The 18948-nt window shown below is 26.9% G+C and overlaps 2 protein-coding genes across 2 annotated transcripts in view; one reads left to right on the forward strand and one right to left on the reverse strand.

Annotated features, from left to right (window-relative positions):
- The window catches only part of LOC107440240 (protein patched-like), a gene marked incomplete at its 3' end in the record, with an annotated part of 71400 nt that overhangs the window by 37346 nt on the left and 15106 nt on the right, over positions 1 to 18948 (forward strand). Inside the window, 14 exon segments of the mRNA NM_001323808.1 lie at positions 31 to 123; positions 366 to 613; positions 1231 to 1412; positions 2138 to 2292; positions 3625 to 3937; positions 5184 to 5329; positions 6420 to 6872; positions 8546 to 8683; positions 9821 to 9963; positions 11388 to 11487; positions 11739 to 12008; positions 12760 to 12958; positions 13719 to 13824; positions 14683 to 15379. Coding sequence (NP_001310737.1) covers positions 31 to 123; positions 366 to 613; positions 1231 to 1412; positions 2138 to 2292; positions 3625 to 3937; positions 5184 to 5329; positions 6420 to 6872; positions 8546 to 8683; positions 9821 to 9963; positions 11388 to 11487; positions 11739 to 12008; positions 12760 to 12958; positions 13719 to 13801 — 2523 coding nt within the window.
- The window catches only part of LOC122271347 (uncharacterized), a 5915-nt gene continuing 1903 nt past the window's right edge, over positions 14937 to 18948 (reverse strand). Inside the window, exon 2 of the mRNA XM_071183827.1 lies at positions 14937 to 15018. Coding sequence (XP_071039928.1) covers positions 14937 to 15018 — 82 coding nt within the window. The remainder of the gene's footprint in view (positions 15019 to 18948) is intronic.

Genomic DNA, 18948 nt, shown 5'->3' on the forward strand with positions numbered 1-18948 from the left:
TTAACAAAATAATAATTTTTTTAATTTTAGGTTTTACCATTTCTTGCGCTTGGGCTAGGAATGAATAATGTGTTTCTCATTGTTCATCAATATTTGTTGTGTGCTTCGCTAGAAGAATACCAGGTAAAAAAATTAAATTTGTTAATTAACTAGTAATTACAGATGTTTCAGTAACAGATGTCACATGTCATATTCCCATTAATGAGTTTATTTATTTATATTAGGAGCTTATTATTATCAAATTATGTTCTCATTGATAATTTTGATTTATTTTAATGAGTAGTTAAAAAAAAAGCAAACTGCAACTTTAATGCAACCGAACTTGCTAAAATTAAAAAATAAAATTTTTGCTTGTTTGTTTCCAGGATCAACTAACAGGAGAGATTTTGAGGAGGACTGGAGTGAATATGGCGCTAACATCTGTCAGTGTTATAGGTGCTTTTACTGTTGCTTACATTATACCAATACCTGCATTAAGAAGTTTTGTTTTGCAAGCTGGTGTACTGATAGCTTTCAGTACTGTCACTATTTTGATAATTTTTTCTGCAATCATCAGTATTGATTTTAAAAGAAGAACAAGCTATAGAATGGATGTTTTCTGTTGCATTGATTTGTAAGTCATTTTATTTTTATTGTTTCTATAAATGACTGAACGTTTGCAATTCCCTTTGCATGTACTTTTTCTAACTTTTTGTGTTTTATTTTGTGAGGACAGGAAATGTGTATTGAGAAGAAATATATTTTGCAAGTTACTCAAAAAGCAGAAATTTGATCGGTTAATACATGTCTAATTTATATTTTTGAGTGAATGTTAATTTCAATGGCTTTTGCATGGAGATATATTCTGTATATTTAAAATCAAATTAAAAAATTTAACTTCGAATAATTTTTGTTTGTTTGAATAATTAAATTGATATATCTATTTTACATGCTGGAAGACAAACCTAGTTAACAAAAGAATCTCTGATACTAGTTAATAGAAAATTTATTCTTTAATTTAAAGAATTTTCTAGTTTGAATTCCTTTTTTTATTAAAAATTATGAGAAAACATTATGATTATTTAAGGTTTTTTCATTCTTCTGATTTTAATATATTGACAGATATATTTTATCTAAAATTCTAATTATATTTTTTGAAAAGATGTGTGCCAATATTTTTAAAATTATTTTCTCAGTTAGAGAAGTGTTACTTTGATTTTCTTTGTTGCTGAAAAATTCATTTTGTTATAGCAGCAAATCACACTCAGAAAATGTTGAAAATCATTATCAACCACTAAGGGCTTCCCCTTCTAGCTCTTCTGTAGTTCTACGTCAAGCTGTTACCCATGCTCTTCCACCTGATGGCAGTCACGTAATTACTGTGTTAGCCCCCTCGGGTGGTCGACAAACAAATCAATCTTCTCAACAAACAGGTAATGCATTATTTCCTTTTGTATCAATAAAGAGCATTCAAATGCAATTATAATCCATAATTTATTTGTAGTTTTTTTTAGGTATTTTGAACTGAAGTAAGAATGTTGGGGAAAATAAGTTTTTAATATATGAATAATTATTGAAAACTTATTTTTATTGATATATGCATTAAAATATTTTCGATTGAGGAGCTTAACTTTTATTTTATGAAAAAAAAATATGCATATATGGTCTTAGGAGTTATTTTCTGGAGAAATTTGGATCTGTTAACTGAAAGCATTACAAATTTTTGTTAAATCAGATGCTTCGCAATATATTCTATACTTAAAACACACAATATTTCATGGATTCTTTACAAAACTATCTTTAAAACATTGTCAATGTAACAGTTTTTAATTCATTATTCTTTAAACATAGGCTGGCATAAACTTCAATTCATTATTTTACTGCTTGAAAGATATGATTTTTGTATTTCTCTCTCACAAAAACAAGACCCTGTCAGAAATAAATAAATTCTATGGCAATTTTTAATTTTGAAAATTGAAGTTAGATTTTTTCCAAAGATTACGAAAACAGGGCTCTTTCTAAAAGACTAGAATAACTTCTAGGCATAATTCTCTATTCTCCAACAAGTTTTAGTTCTTATAATCTATTTAATATGTTGGATTTTATTTTAAATTTATGTCTTGAAATTGGTTCTATATGTGCATTAATTTTCTTATAGGGACTTCAACTGAGTCCAACAATAAACTTGAAAATTTGCAAACAGAAGAAAACATTGCTGATATAAATTATACTGAAGTCTGTTACACCTGGTCATTGTTGACATGGTTTGCTAATCGGATTTTGGCTCCATTTCTACTTCAACCTCTCGTAAAAGTAATTGAATTTTTTATTTTAGCTCATTGAAGTGAAGTGGTTTAATTTTAATTTCTTGTAGTTGTTTTTTATGCTTCATATTACATTTCAGCAAAATAATTAGTTGCTTATTTTTGCTTAGTAAGCAACTGTTGTTTAATTGCTTACTTTTTATTTAATTCTAGTGAACATTTTTTTTTTTTGCCTTTCTTTAGATGCTTTTAAATTCAATCTCTTGTAATCAGTTTTAGTTTCTCAATTTCTTTACCAAAATCGAATCACTCTAAATATGCTTTTGATTTATCTTTTTGTCACAAATGAACTGATAGTCGATATTTATTCTGTTCATCAGCATCTTTTGATACATTTAAAATTAGAGGCCATCATTTTTGAGAATCAGAATTTTAAATTTAAAGCTTTTGGTTTTTTTTCTTCAGATTTTCGATTAAATTTTTAACAAAATTACCAATATAATTCTGTAATCAGCAGTTTGTGAAAAATATTCAAATAGTTACTATATATATATGTAATATTATTTTTTTTTGGATTTTTAAATAATATTGTTTTTGTGGTATTAGTGTTAAAAGGATCAGTTCAAACTGTAATAAAATTAAATTTTAAAAATCATTAACAAATGTATAGTTGGAAATTACTTATTCTAAACCACAAATTGCATAACTTTATTGCTGTTATGTTTTGAGTAAATATTCATAGAGGTTCTCAAAAATTATTAAATGCTGTTGTTGTTACTTATTCCACTTGGGCTAGACCAAGTTCAGAAGACCGTTCACCGACAGAAGACATGAGGTGTAGCCTGGTGCACATTAAATTTAAGGCATACAGGGAAAGTCTTTTGACCCTGAACAAATGTTAGTCTGCGGGTATGACCACTGATTAGTCTTGTGATAGCTGTTTCTCCTAATCTAAAAAAATAATCTATTTATTTTCTGTCTTTTTTAATGGTATTGTGCTGCTGAATAATGCTATTTCATCAAAAGTTGAACAAAAAATATATATATAAAAAAAATGAAAGGCAAAAATTTACTTAAAATCCAAGATATTGAGGGTAGAGAACTCTTATTGGACTAAGAAAATTTTTTATTGCATTTTATTTTTTTTATCTTGAGTTTTTTTTCTTTGAAAAATTGGATTTTATAAAAAATTCCTATACTTTTTTTATTTCTATATTCAGTGTTTTATAGTTTATTTCAGTGTTAGATATAGTTTATTTCACTGAATATGTTTATTTCAGTGTTTTTATGTTTCATCAAAATTTTAATGATTTTTTTTAATATTTTCAATCCCTTTAGTTGCATTTGTTTCTATAGAAATTTCTTATTTTATTCTATGTAGTTCCTCATAGTTGTTTTTGGTATTGGTCTTATTTGTGCTGGAATGTGGGGAATCATGCAAGTGAAAGATGGCTTGGATTTGACTGACATTGTTCCCAGGAATACAAACGAATACCAATTTCTCAACCAGAGAGCAAAATATTTTGGCTTCTTCAATATGTTTGTTGTAACCCAAGGCAGTTTTGAATATCCTACAAATCAGCAACTACTGTATGACTATCACGAAGCATTTACGAGGGTGGAGAAAATTATTAAAAATGATAATGGTGGACTGCCTGAGTTTTGGCTGACAATGTTTAGAGACTGGTTGATAGGTATGTTAATTTGTTATTGTAGTGTAATTCTCTAAATATATCAAGATTTTTTGTAGTAATTTATTTTTAATAAAGCTTCACTATTTAAAATAGTACTATAAGCACTAATTAAAATACAGCTTTGAAATTGAATGTCTTATTCATTGTCAGACATTATGATGTACTATCTAGGAGCTACTTTGAAGACACTCTTTTATGTTTTGAATCACAATGAAATATGAATATTCTTCCCTAAGGATAGATAATTTTTTCCAGCAGAGTAAAATGTCTTCTAAAGACCCTATCCTTATTGACCATTATTCCCTGCCTTTTAAACAAGAAATTGATCATAAAATTTCAGCCATATGTATAAATTTCAATTACAAACATATTTGCACTTTTGCTACTTTTTTGAATCTAGAGCAGAAGAAAAAAAATTAAATTTAAATTTTTCTTACATTTAAAGTATGTATGTTTCTAATGGCATGTTTGTAGACAATAGAATGGAATTATATACCAACCATTAATGAGAAGAATAAAATAGATATCAGTATATCTATGTACCTAGCCATGCAGTAACACTCTCCAACCAGAATGCAAGAGAGAGCAGGTACATATTAAGATTACATTTGCAACAAATAAAATCTGTAGTAATGTTTAAAGTGCTTACAAATGTAATTGTGCATAAACTATAGTGTAAAGATTTTATTATTAATTGATCTTATTGTTTTTCTGTTTTTAAAGCAAGCATGCCAAATAGGTTTTGTCATTTTAATTCTTTGACTAAAATTTTAAAATTATTACTCAATTACAATGTTTTGTGTTCTCTATATGATGTAGAGGTTTGACTGTATGTGTCTTGCACCAGTTAATTTCATTATGAATTTTTTCTGCTAAATGTTTGTACTACATTGAAAAGTTTGAAATGAATGAGTTTTTCTTTTGTTTTTAAAACTTTTTTTTTTGTAAGTTATTTTTACTTTTTGAAATATTCAGTTTTTAATCAAAACATTATGTGGAATAACATTACCAATTGAAATTGTGATACTTTTGTGTAATAAGTAGAACATGTTTCAGTCATTAAAAATTGGAAATGCAAAGTTTTTTTAGTGCAAACTTTGGTGCAGTTGAATTATTTATCTGGTGCTTTGAGTAGAATATATGGAAATTTTAATCCAGTCATCATCATCTTTATTTTTTTAAAAGAAGAATATAATTTTTGTAAATTAAAATATTAAGAATCTCTTTTGTTTTGTTTTGTATGTAGGTTTACAAAAAGCATTTGATGAAGAATGGAAGAAAGGGTGCATTACTCAAGAGAATTGGTGTTCTAATGCGACTGATGATTCTATAATGGCTTATAAATTGCTTGTGCAGACTGGTCGAATAGATAATCCTGTTGATAAGTCTCTTGTGAGTACTTTTTATTATTTTAACTCTATAGAAATTTTTTTCTGAGTCGAATATATTTCAACTGAATCAAAATTGTATATTATACATTAGATATTGTTTTTTTTCATAAATTTTGGAGAAAAAAAATTGTGAAAAGTGATGGGTAGTGAAAAGTTTGGTATATGCCTTGCTGCTTTAATGATAAATTTAAAATTAGAATATTAATATCTTTTCAACTTAAGTCATTTTAATTTAATCAACCGGAAGAGCAATTATGAAGCTTTGAGATTTTTTCCAGAAGTTTTACTTACAATGCTGCCAGAAATCATGTTGCCCCCTTTTAGATAAATAAAGGGGATTTGGGATTATCTAACAGTAATTATTGTCTCAAAATATATTAGAAAAAGAATTTCCTCAGCTTGAGGAATCTTTCCAGAGGAGATTCTCATGTTTATCTCCTTGGCTCAAGGACAATCTTATGTTTGCCCCATGCATACAAGGTCGACATAATTATGTAATATATAATTATGTCTTAATTATATTTGAACATGAAAAGTTGAAGTTTCTGTAATGTTTGTCAACAATGTCTTATAGTGACATGCGTCTTACAGTGACATAATTTAAGTTTGATGTAAAATACTTTTTTATGACGGGTACTTTTCTTCTAAGTATACTAAGTTAGTATGTAATATATTTAGAGTGTGTCATTATGTTATTTTTAAATAACCTTCCAAAATTGGCAATATTTCTTATTAATGTCGTAAAGACATCAATATTAATAAAATCTTAATTTTTATTAATAAATTAAAATGCAACAATGTACTGGTTTCATAAAAATTCACCTGAATTTTATATATTTTAGTAAATTCCCTAAAATTGAGAACATTTCCTTAAAAAATCCCTATTGAAGTAGAATTTTTGTGCAGATTATTGCTTGCTTGAATATTTATGTAAGTGTCTCTGATACTTAAGAAAGTGAGGCTCATTTATAAAATTCAGTTTACTATCTTTGATGAATTAAATGCCTATTACTATGGTAACAAGTTATTTCAGTTATGTTAAATGACTTATTCTTCTAACAATATGTAATATTTTCTAATTTTTATTTTAGGTTAAAACAATGAGGCTCGTAGACAGCAGTGGTATTATTAATCCCAAAGCATTTTATAACTACCTCTCTGCTTGGGTGTCTAATGATGCATTGGCATATTCTGCTTCTCAGGCTAATTTTGTGCCAGAGCCTCGTCGCTGGACACACGATCCTCAAGATGTTGAGCTAAAGATGCCCAAATCTCAGCCACTTGTTTATGCCCAAATGCCTTTTTTTCTCAGTGGTTTAGGGACTACTGAAGAAATAACAGAAACCATTCGTGATGTAAGGACTATATGTGAGAAGTTTGAAGATAAAGGTCTCCCTAACTTTCCTACAGGATTACCATTTGTGTACTGGGAGCAGTATCTATCCCTCAGATACTACTTAGGGCTTGCCATGCTCTGCATCTTTTTGGCTATTTTCTTTGTCATTGCTGTTGCTCTTTTCAATCTTTGGGCTGCTGCATTTGTTGTAAGTCTGGTTATTTGATTACTATTTTAAAAATATGTATAACTAGATTTCAACACATCAAAACTTTGAATTAAAAAACTAAACAAAAACAGGTTATTTAACCTAGCTATCTGTTAAATCAACACGACCAGGGGTCTGTTTAGAAGAAATTTGGGTCCGTTAACGGACCCTTCACAAAATATCTTTTCATAAAAACGGACCCTTCACAAAATATTTTAACTTAAAAACGGACCCATCACAAAATGATTTTTCTCTTAATCGGACCCTTCACAAATTTGTTTATCTTCATTATTTTGTTAATCGAATAAACCCTTCTCAGGGCAGAAAACAAGAAAGATGGATGTAAACGAATTAAGTTTTGTCTTCGGCAGACGATTCTTCCATTATTCGTCCGAAATTAATATTCTGCGTTCAGCAGTACAGGCTAAATACCAAATATTTGTATGTTGCATCTCTAATTTAGAAGCAGCAATTGTTTTATATTTTTTAAAATTTAATTTTTTCAATTATAATTTTACAGTGTTGAGCATAATCTTGTATGTCTTTACAATTTAAAAACTCCTTGAAAAAAAATTTTTTTTTTGCAATAACGGACCCTATTTGCACAAATTCATAAAAGCGAACCCTGGTTGAAAGAATGTGAGTAATTTTTTCACAATTTCACGAAAAACGGACCCCTCACAAGATGTCTGGACAGACCCCTGACGACTAATCATTTTCATAGTTTTTCTTCTTAAAATTATGCATATTATGACTGAAAATTCTTTTAAGACCATTCTCTGTTTTCTGTGTTTGTTTAAAAATATTGAATAATTTCCTCATTTATTTACTGTTTGTATGAAAATTTTATTTGGAAGTCGGAACAGTTTCACGTATGCAATTTTTTCGTAGTCAGTTATGTCCATATTTAACTATTTTCATAAATATACTTTTCCATAAATTTTTTATTTCAACCCTGCTTTTCATAATTATTTTACATCTTTTTTTTAGTCCTTTTATTTCGTTAATCTTTTCATAAACATATATTTTAGCTTAAAGGAGAGGACTTTTTTTTTGTAACCAATAAAAATTGATTTAAATTAGTTGTAAATAGTATATTATTATACTTTTAAGAACTGGATTGATAAATGTTTGCTTTCTATGGCCAAATGATTTTATGAATTTTTGTCATCAGTTTTGTTGTAGATGCTATAAAATTTAATTAGAAACAAGGTTGCAAGCATCATTGTACTTGTAACTGGGACATGATTTTGCTTTTTAGTCTTATTACTAAGTTAGAATTGGATTTTTGGCAAATTTATGTAATGTAGTAAAATTAGTTTTGTATGAAATTTTTAAACTTGAAAAAAATGCAATTAAACGCTTTTAAAAGAAATTCCCACTTATTCAGCCAGGGTACTTAGGCAAATGACTACAGTAGCCACATCAGTTTTTTGAGTGAATAAACCAAGTTTTTACCTTCCAACAGGGCTTAGTGCTAAGTATTATTGGTGCAAAGCTTTCATTCATATACTTAAATGTTTAAAATTTATATACATATGATTTTATTTTTAGAGATATTTGATATTGTAGAGTCATACTAATAAGAAAAAAAAATGTGAAATTTCAAATGTCATTAAAATTGTCTCAGTTTAACAGAAATTACTAATATTGAACTAATTTCTTAATTATAGGTAATCTTCATTGCTGTGATAATTGTTGAATTGTTTGGATTTATGGGTTTAACGGGTATCAAATTAAGTGCAGTGCCAGCAGTTATTCTGATTGCTGCAGTTGGTCTTGGAGTAGAATTCACAGTTCATTTAATCATGGTGAGTTATTACAAGTTGGCAAAACCCAGCCCATGTAACCCAGTAATGGTTCTTGGTTAAATGTAAAACATATTAATATGTGATTTAGTTTAAAATTAAAAACATGAATTCATAAAATGGTATGTTCAATTTAAATTTTTTCAATTTTTTGAATTCTTTGTCTTACAATGTATAAAAAAATCAACTTTTGCTTTTTTTATATTTTTTGTTTTTGAAATAAATGAAAAGAGATAATAAATTTATATTCTAAACATTCCTAGTATATAATCTAAAATTTTACTGATATGCAGAAGTACTCATTAAATTAAAATAATAATTATTAATGAACAACCATTTCATGAACAACTAATATCTACAATATGCATTTATATTCCATTATTAAATTCATTTTATGTTCATTGTGTAAATAATCATTCTTTTGTAATCAACAAAATTTTTACCAAATAAAATATTAGTAAGCAAAACAAGATTAAAAAATATTTAAACAAAATAGTTTTTTGGTACTCAATAAAACGAAAATTATAAACTTACTATCAAGTATCATGACAGTTTTGTTAAAATAAAAATTTGAAATATCAGATCTTTGTTTCTTTTTATTGAGAAATAAGCTGAACAAAGTTTTTTTTGCCCAGCCATTTTAATCATAACTAATCAAAAATTAGACAGCTGTCATAAGAGAAACAGTGCTACATCAAGAGCCACCACTCTGACATTAAATTTTTTTTATTTTTTATATCTTAACAGTTATTCACTACAATATTTTATGAATTTTAAATATTATGTAAAATTACTTTATTATGTATTTTATGTAATTTAGTGATTATATCAGTTCAAACAACATTTTAAAGTATTCCAAGTGTAATGGGTTAAATTTTTATCAAACAATAAGTTGATAATTTTAAAATACAATTTTGTTTATTTGACTGGAAATAATAAAATGTGAAAAACCCACTTTGTATAAAGATGGTTTTTTTTGAGTGGGCCTAATCTGGAAAACCCCACTGGGTTTTTCTGGGCTGGGTTCACTCTGGCAAACCCTAATTGTTGCTATAGTATGAATTTTTTTTATGATAGCTTGTTTTATGTGAGCAGCATATTCTATCGAAGTTCTTTGTTAATTTTTGTTTTATATTTTAGAGTTTCATCACAAGTATTGGAAATCGTGAAGAAAGAATGGGAATGGCCTTAGAATACATATTTTCTCCTGTTGTTCATGGAGCGCTTTCTACTCTTATTGGAGTTATAATGCTTTCCTTCTCAGAATTCGATTTCATCTTCCGGTTAGTATATCTGCCGATTTCACAGTGCTTTGCCATACAAGGTTTTTTTTCATGTAAAAAANACATGTTAAGCAGATTGTCTCTCATTAAATTAAAATAATAATTATTAATGAACAACCATTTCATGGGCAACTAATATCTACAATATGCATTCATATTCCATTAATAAGTAAATTCATTCTATGTTCATTGCGTAAATAATCCTTCTTTTGTAATTTACAAAATTTTTACCAAATAAAATATTAGCAAGCAAAACAAGATTGAAAAATATTTAAACAATAATTTTTTGGTACTCAATAAAATGAAAATTATAAACTTAATATCAAGTAGCATGACAGTTTTGTTAAAATAAAAATTTGAAATATCAGAACTTATTTCCTTTTTATTGAGAAATAAGCTGAACATTTTGCCAAGCCATTTTAATCATATCTAATCGAAAAATTATTCTTTTTAGTCCAGCGGTCATAAGAGAAACAGTGTATATATGTCTCTCTCTCTCTCTCTCTCTCTCTCTCTATATATATATATATATATATACATATATATGAGCAATCTGATGCTACATCAAAAGCCGCCACTCTGACATTAAAATTTTTTATTTTTTATATTTTAACAGTTATTCACTACAATATTTTATGAATTTTAAGTATTATGTAAAATTACTTTATTGTGTATTTTATGTAATTTAGTGATTATATCAGTTCAAACAACATTTTAAAGTATTCCAAGTGTAATGGGTTAAATTTTTATCAAACAATAAGTTGATAATTTTAAAATACAATTTTGTTTATTTGACTGGAAATAATAAAATGTGAAAAACCCACTTTGTATAAAGATGGTTTTTTTTGAGTGGGCCTAATCTGGAAAACCCCACTGGGTTTTTCTGGGCTGGGTTCACTCTGGCAAACCCTAATTGTTGCTATAGTATGAATTTTTTTTATGATAGCTTGTTTTATGTGAGCAGCATATTCTATCGAAGTTCTTTGTTAATTTTTGTTTTATATTTTAGAGTTTCATCACAAGTATTGGAAATCGTGAAGAAAGAATGGGAATGGCTTTAGAATACATATTTTCTCCTGTTGTTCATGGAGCGCTTTCTACTCTTATTGGAGTTATAATGCTTTCCTTCTCAGAATTCGATTTCATCTTCCGGTTAGTATATCTGCTGATTTCATTGTGCTTTGCCATATAAACTCCCAAATACAGACTAAATCATTTAAATACTAAGGAATAAAATTGGGAAACTGTATAGAATTTTTTTAAAATTGAATTTATGTGATGTTGTACCAGGTTTTTTTCATGTAAAAAAATAAGACTTTTGCTATAAATCATTCAACTGCCTTTTTTTAAATTTCAATGGGCGTATATTTGAAATGTTAATTTTGTTTTGTTGTGTATTAAAAATCTACATGTTTTATTTTCAGGTATTTTTTTACAGTGTTATGTGCCTTGATGCTAATTAGCATGTTCAATGGTTTTGCATTTTTTCCTGTATTGCTCAGTCTAATTGGTCCTTCTGCTGAGGTAAGATATTCTATTGTAAAAGTAATAAACATAGTCATAACTGTTATTTATTTTTTGATTTCAAAATGAAGTTAAAATACAATAGTAAGCCTGTTTTTTTTTTATTTTTATAAATGTATTTTAGTTTTCTTTTTTTATGATTTTATTTTCTTTCTTGGTGATATTTTGATAAAATCATAGGGGTCAAATTTTTAAAAAACTTTTTTTAAAAAGTTTATTTTTTTCAAATTTTAATTTTTCTATTTTTCTAGGTAATACCATCAGATAACTCAAATAGGCTTCAGACTCCTTCACCTGAACCATCTCCTCCAATTAGACAACGTGTGCGGTTAGCACGCCCTTTCCATCGCCGTGTTTATCCCAGAGTGCCCTCTGAAATATCCTTATCAACAATCACAGAAGAGTCCGGTTCTTGCCATTCTGCAGAGATTATCGTGCAGCCAGAAGTAACAGTTGAGACTACTACAGTTACAAATACAAGCAATGGCACTACGACAGTCAATACAACAACAAATACTGATGTATGTTTTATTTCTATAAATTTCAATCTTCTGTTGATATTCTTAAAATGTTTCATTTTTATGATTAGTAGCTTTTTTTATGAAATCCTCACAAAACAAAACTTTAATAAATCAGAAACACCTCTGTTAGACCTCTGATAAGTAAATTTGATATCTTTTTTTTATTTTTATTCTGTCTTTTTATCCCTCTTACAAAATTTGTAAGAATGAGACTGAAACTTTTTTTTCGTTTCTCGAAATTCTTATTTTGACTAATTTCTCCTATGTTACCAGTATTAAAAAAAGATATTTCTTATGAAGACGATGCTGTCAAAATTGGGGACAAGAATCGTCTGTACATTTTGACTACACATTTATTTGCTAGTTTAGAAATCTCGAAAAAAGCGGATCATTAAATCTGATGAACTTTGATGGTCTGATTTTGGAAAATCAGGATTCTATTATAATTTATCTTCTTTTATAATTATTTGTAGATCATGAACTGTTGCTGGTAGAACTTAATTGTGTTTTATTTGAAAAAATAAAACAATTTTTTGTTATTTAATAGAAAAGCACAGCTTGTTCATGAAATTTTCTTCAAAAATTTTTTTATATTCTAGGGGAAATTTTTTTTCTTGAAAATTTTTCTTCTCATTATTAACTAAACTTTATTTTTAATGTTTTTAATAAAAACTTATTTTTTTACTTTGAATTTCTTAGCTTTATTTTTAAAAAAATTGTATATTTAATTATTTACTTTGATTATGTTTAGAATAACACTGACAGTCAGTCAGATGACAGCTCAAAGTGCAACTCACCTAGTGATTTTAAATGCAATTCACCTTCTGGGGAAAGCACAACAACCACTACATCTACTACAAACCCTAATTCTGGTACCACTCAAACTGCAGTAACTACCAGAGTTACAGCAACAGCTAAAGTTAAAGTTGAAGTGCATGCTCCTTTATCAAGTAAGTATTCTTAGGTTTGACTAACAAATAAATGACTAACTATACACATGTATACAAAATAGGCAATAATAGGCAAAATAGGCAATATAGGCAATGGCAATGTGTGGCAACAAAATAGACAATGTGTACATTTCTAGGATTTTTTTTTTGAGAAACACTTTTTTGTTAACTATTTTACTTGTTATTAAATTTGATCTTAACTTTATATTAGGGGTGCACAACCCATTTGAGTGAAGGGCCACATGTTAAGCAGATTGTCTAATGAAGGCATGCCAAAGTATTTAGACAGACATATTGAAGCAATTGTAGGTAGTAATTGTTATATAAACATCATTGTTCTAGGCACTAAATTCTTTTTTACAGTTAATTTTGTAATGTCTGCATAAAATTAAATACTTTTAAAATTTAAAAAAAGCAACAAAAAAAAAATCAATTTATCAGAAGGAAATTTAGATACATTTAAATAACTAAAAACTAAGAAAAAGTTCATGTTTTTTTAAATCATATTACATAATCATATTAACTTGGGTTTCAGCTTTTGTGATACATATTTTCATTTATTTTTAATAGAAAATTTTAAAATAGTTTTAAAAAAAGAATTATGAAATAACTTATTACATTGATTAAAATAATGTGTGAAATAATTCTCAAAACTTTCGTACCACAGAAATTGTTTATCTATTGAATTTCGATATATTAAGAAATTATGAAGTGTACTGTTTATTATGAATAATATTCTTAATAAGGGATCTTCTTCTAGGTTCAATTGATTATTCCAGATATAGGAGAAGGCGTGATAGTTCCTCATCCAGAAGCTCAAGTGCACGCAGTTCTCCTACTTGAATGTAAAATGATCTTTCTTCCCGGTTAGTATAATTGTGATAATTATTAATATGTACTCAAATATTATACTTCAAATATTTTATTTTTCTTTCACGTAAAGCTAATTATTTTTTTAAAAAAAGATTTTATTCTATGTGTATAATTATACTATCAGTTCTAACAAAGTAAGGAAAATTGTAAAAATGAAAGTAGTACATATATACATACATATATAAATCATAATTTGGTCTTATGCAGTTAAATTTTGAGTTTTTATGCCAATCGGTGTATAAAGCAGAAAAATTTGTGATAACAAGGTTTTTCTTAAAAAAATCTTAAGAGGCCTTAAAAAAAGATCATAGCCTCGAAATAATAACTTTTTAATTTAATGCAAAATTAATTAATAATGAATGCATGGGGTAATTATTTACAAAATAAAATTGATTTTTCTAAAGCAATTTGATAGTTAATATTACTATTAATGCAGTATATATGTTTATTTGTTTAGCATCCTTTTTGTATGACTTTTAAAAAATTTTTAATTTTGATTTTTTTTTAAAATTTAGTTTTTCATTTATGTTATTAATCTGTACTTGAAGTTACGTCATTCGAACATCATCCTTTTTTGTTAAATGTATTTTTAAAAACTTGATAAGTTTTTTTAAAAAAAATATCCCTCTTTTTATGGTTGGAACATGATTTTTATGAACCTGATTACTTTAAAATTTTATTCTTTAGGTATTTTTTATATTAGTTTTGTTTTGCAAAAAGTAATTATATCTTTAGTGACGGGCGAAAGTGCTTCATGAATTACTTTCTTTTTTAATAATTATTAATACATTATGTTCTCTTTATACTGAAAAGTGTCCTAATTAGTATTAAAACAAAGCATTCTTTTTTAGGTTTTATCATTCCAAAGAATCAAGATTATTATGAATTCAGCTTTAGGTTGCATTTTTGGAGCAAGGGGTAGTGGCGAGGGATGCAAAACGGAAAGGTTGAAGCAGAAAGCGTTGAATACTTCAGAATCAAGAATTGTGTTGGAAGTGATGAGAAGAAGAGGAAAAATCAAATAATACAACTCAATCAAGAAATGACATGCCGAGATAGGTGAACATTTATACTGATTGTAATGCAACTCTGGTGATTTTGTGTATTAGGTTGATTTGGCATCCATTTGTTGAACTGAAACACAATGGTTGTTGTCTTGTTCATGTTTAAAATCAAAAGGCGCTAGTCTGTATATAACATATAAAGTTTTATATTTTGTTGTACTAACAAAAAAGTGATGGAAATTTTATTTATTTTATTTTGTCAAGTCAACCTCTTACAATGTTTTCTGCCAAACAGACATTGCCAGCGATGTTGAGCTCAAGCAGATTTCCAGGGATATAAAAAGTTACTACAATTGTTCCTTATTACATACCTTTTTAATTTATTTGAGTGATTGTTTAGTATGCCTGAGTGAATGCGTGATCTTGTGTTACTTTTAAGCTGTAAGTCATTATTATTTTTTTTTTAATGAAAGAATTTTTTATCTGATTCCAATGGGGTCATTTCTGTAACAATACCTCTAAAATAAAACATGCATCGATATATATTTTTTAAAAAAAAATTACATGCATTAAATAAAATAAAATTTTTCCAACATTTAAAAAAATCGGAAGATTGTACAATACTAAAATCTAAGATGGATGAAGAATAAATATTATGTTTTTGTTGTCTTTAATAGTAAGAAGGGTATTATGAAATGTTGCAATTTGGGCAATCGTATCAGTGGGTTACTAAAAAAGGGTCAAGTAGTTACTAAAAAAACAATTACATACCTGCCAACTTTTACGCATTTGGCGTAAAATTTTATTTTCATATTTAAAGTGGTAGTAAATATATACCGTTTTTTTATTCATAAAATTAATTTTTAAATGATTTTGATCACCACTATTCTTAAAAAATTTAAGCATATATATTAATCTGTGTTACTATCATGATTTACAGCATAAGCTTTTTCAAATACAACATATTTTTTTGCTTAAAATTGAAATTTTAACTCCATTTTAATACCACTGGGAAAAACCATAAAGGAAGGGATTAAAAGTTGGCAGGTATGCAATTATAACGACTTGGTTTGTTGTATATCCTGTTTAGTAAGTTTTTTATTTGTGTTATTCATTTTATTATGTTTCATTATTCTGTATTTTCATCAACAACATTCCAGCATACATATTAATAGTTCTTTTATCATGCATGATTAAAATATTTCTTTTCTATAAATGTTTTTTCAATTTAATATTATGCCATCTATGTAAAAGTGAGTAACTTGAGGGGTTCAAAGCGCTTCTTTAAAACCAATATATCTTTTGTTGGAAGTAAATAAAAATGTCAAAGCTGTGACCACATTGTTATACCATTAGTCAAGTAATTAACATCCACGACCCCCTGCCCCTGAATGGTCATTAGTGATAATATTCTATATTTATATAAACCGTACTACATGAAAATGTAGTTAATAGATAATCAGACAATTTATATATGTACTATTTATTAAAATGAAATTTGTTCAAGTGATAATTTAACCCATTGGAATTGGAAGTGTTTTTTTTTCCTTTTAAATATATATATATATATATTTTAATTAAACACTAAAATGAGGTAGAATCTCATATAATTCAGGGACTTGTGTTAAGTGTGTTCTTAAGTGTTAAGTATGACAGTTAAAAAGGATTTTCGTGCTCATTTAAATGTGTGTATTTTATTATCAATTTGTTTTATTTTAATATACAAAAGAAAAGTAGATGTTGTTGTTCATCACATTGTTTTATTCAAAGTTAGGTATGAAGGATACCCTGTAAAAATGTTAAAATCAAGAATCCGGAAATGTTTTATAAATTTGTATTTACAAAAATTGTCGCAAATGTGATTTTATTTGTATTTAATATAAGAGCTATAAATTAAAATTTTATATTTTTTATTATTATGTAGTCTGTTTTATTAACTCTTTAAAAATGACATTACATTGTGTAAAAACCACATGATTTGTAATAGCCAGAGTAAATTATATATTATTATTATATAAATATATATATATTTTTTTAAGAGTTGAATCTGTTGAGTTATCATATCTATAATAATTATTTCTTTTACTTGAAAAAATTCTGAAAATCAACCATAACACTAACAAAAAAATCCGATATATCATTTAAATTATGTTTCATATAGAAAAAGTTTCTTTCATTTGGCTGAAACTTCTTTTTTATTTTTAGATAGTTTTTACTACTGCAGTAATCATTTACCAATTTTGTTTTTAAATTTATTACTTTTAAGTTAATAGTTCTATTAGTTTTGGATAGCAGTTATTAGTACAATGTTTTTAACACTTTGAGGTTTTTGTATTGTTTTTGAAATAATTAGTTATTTTTTGTAACCTTTGGGAAATTAAAAAGTAAATGAAGAAAAAAAATGTCAAATAAAATTTTTTTATTTTACGGAAAATTTATGCAGGAAATTTATATGTGATATAGTCAAGGCTGTATTCAAGGGGGGAGGACAATTGTCCTGGATTCCAGAACTACTGACGGCCTGACTAAAATCGCTTTCAAAAAATTTAGTATCTATTCATAAGATTTTTTTTTCTTTTTTAAGAAGAAAATTTCAGAGAATTTCTTTATGTCAAAAAACTAAAATTTTGTATGAAAGATCTTCGAAAATTATAAAAATTATGAATTTTTTTTTTTGCTTAGAGTAGGGGGTCATAAAACCTGCGTACAACCTTGGAGGAGGAAAGTAAATAAATTTTTGCTCAACATTACATTTATAAAAAATTTTTGCTCAACATTACATTTATTTACTGGAATTACAAATATTTATAGTTTTGATTTAATTATGCTTGTAATGTATGAACTGCTTAGAAAAATCATTGTCTGAATTTATATTATTAAATAATTAAACATAGTTTGTGTGTACAGTGCACAAAAGAAAAAAAAAAATAGGACCACACAGAATAACTTTTGATCTAATAATTGGATCTTCATGATCTAGGACTCAATCATAGTGCTTCGAGGTGATCTCAAATTAATAAGTGCAGACAATATTTTAAGTTGCGAAATCAGAATAAACATTCCACGACGGATTAAGATTTATGACTTCCAAAGTATGGTCCCAATAGCTTGGACCCCTTAATGTTAATTTTACTTTTTGCTTATTACGCTATATTTTGAGAATTTAGCAAATTAAATTTGTTTGGATGCAATTATAAAATTTCTTCACCCAAAGATAATTCCATGCAGAAATGAAATTTTAGTAAATATTTACTCTTTTATTTAATAATAGTCAAAAGAATTTTGAATTGTAAGGTATATAATTTTTAACCTCATTTTAAAGCGTAATTTTGCATGGCAAATTACAAAATTTGAGCGAAATCGGTTGAGAAATCGATTTTTTAAAAAGTTGTATTAATATTTGTATTCAACAAAGTCTTGAATTATGATATGCAAAACAATTTCTCAATGATAAAATTGTGGCAGAATTAAAAGATGTGTAATAACATGTACTTCATAGTCATATTTAATTTTTAATTGATGAATTGTTTCTTAGAAGTTATTAAACTTAGCTCAAGCTATTCTAAACTTTTGTCCAACTTGTTAAATGTTAGTGATAAAATATACGAATGAAAGCTGAGTAATCGAAGTTGGAAATATTTATTCCATTTTTAATTTTTTTAATTAAAGGTTCGTCTTTAAAGGTAGTCAACGTTCCAAATAAACATTAAAAAAATGCTTATTGAAAACTCGAGGGAAAATTAAATGTGCTAAGAAACAGCAATAAAAGTTTTAATATAGTTTATATAGCTGGGATGAATGATGTCATTAAATACTCTATAATGATTTAAAGAAGGCAAGAGAGTCATTACATTATGCACTATTCTAAAAAGTAGAAATGAAAACGAAAACTTTCTTCATTTTAATTTTGTAATTATGTTTACTAAACTGCTGTTTGTAGAAAATGCAACACCATGAAGGAATCATCAGAATCAAATGAAATATTATTTTAATAATGGATATAGGATATTATGCAAATTAATAAAGTTTCAGAGCTTATTTTGCTACGTGGCGCGCGCAGCGCCCTCTGAATTGATGCTGAAAGCGTATAAATAAAGTGCTGTAGCGGGACGT

Source organism: Parasteatoda tepidariorum, chromosome 7 (genome assembly GCF_043381705.1).
Source record: "Parasteatoda tepidariorum isolate YZ-2023 chromosome 7, CAS_Ptep_4.0, whole genome shotgun sequence".
In the NCBI taxonomy this organism is placed as follows: Eukaryota; Metazoa; Arthropoda; class Arachnida; order Araneae; family Theridiidae; genus Parasteatoda; species Parasteatoda tepidariorum.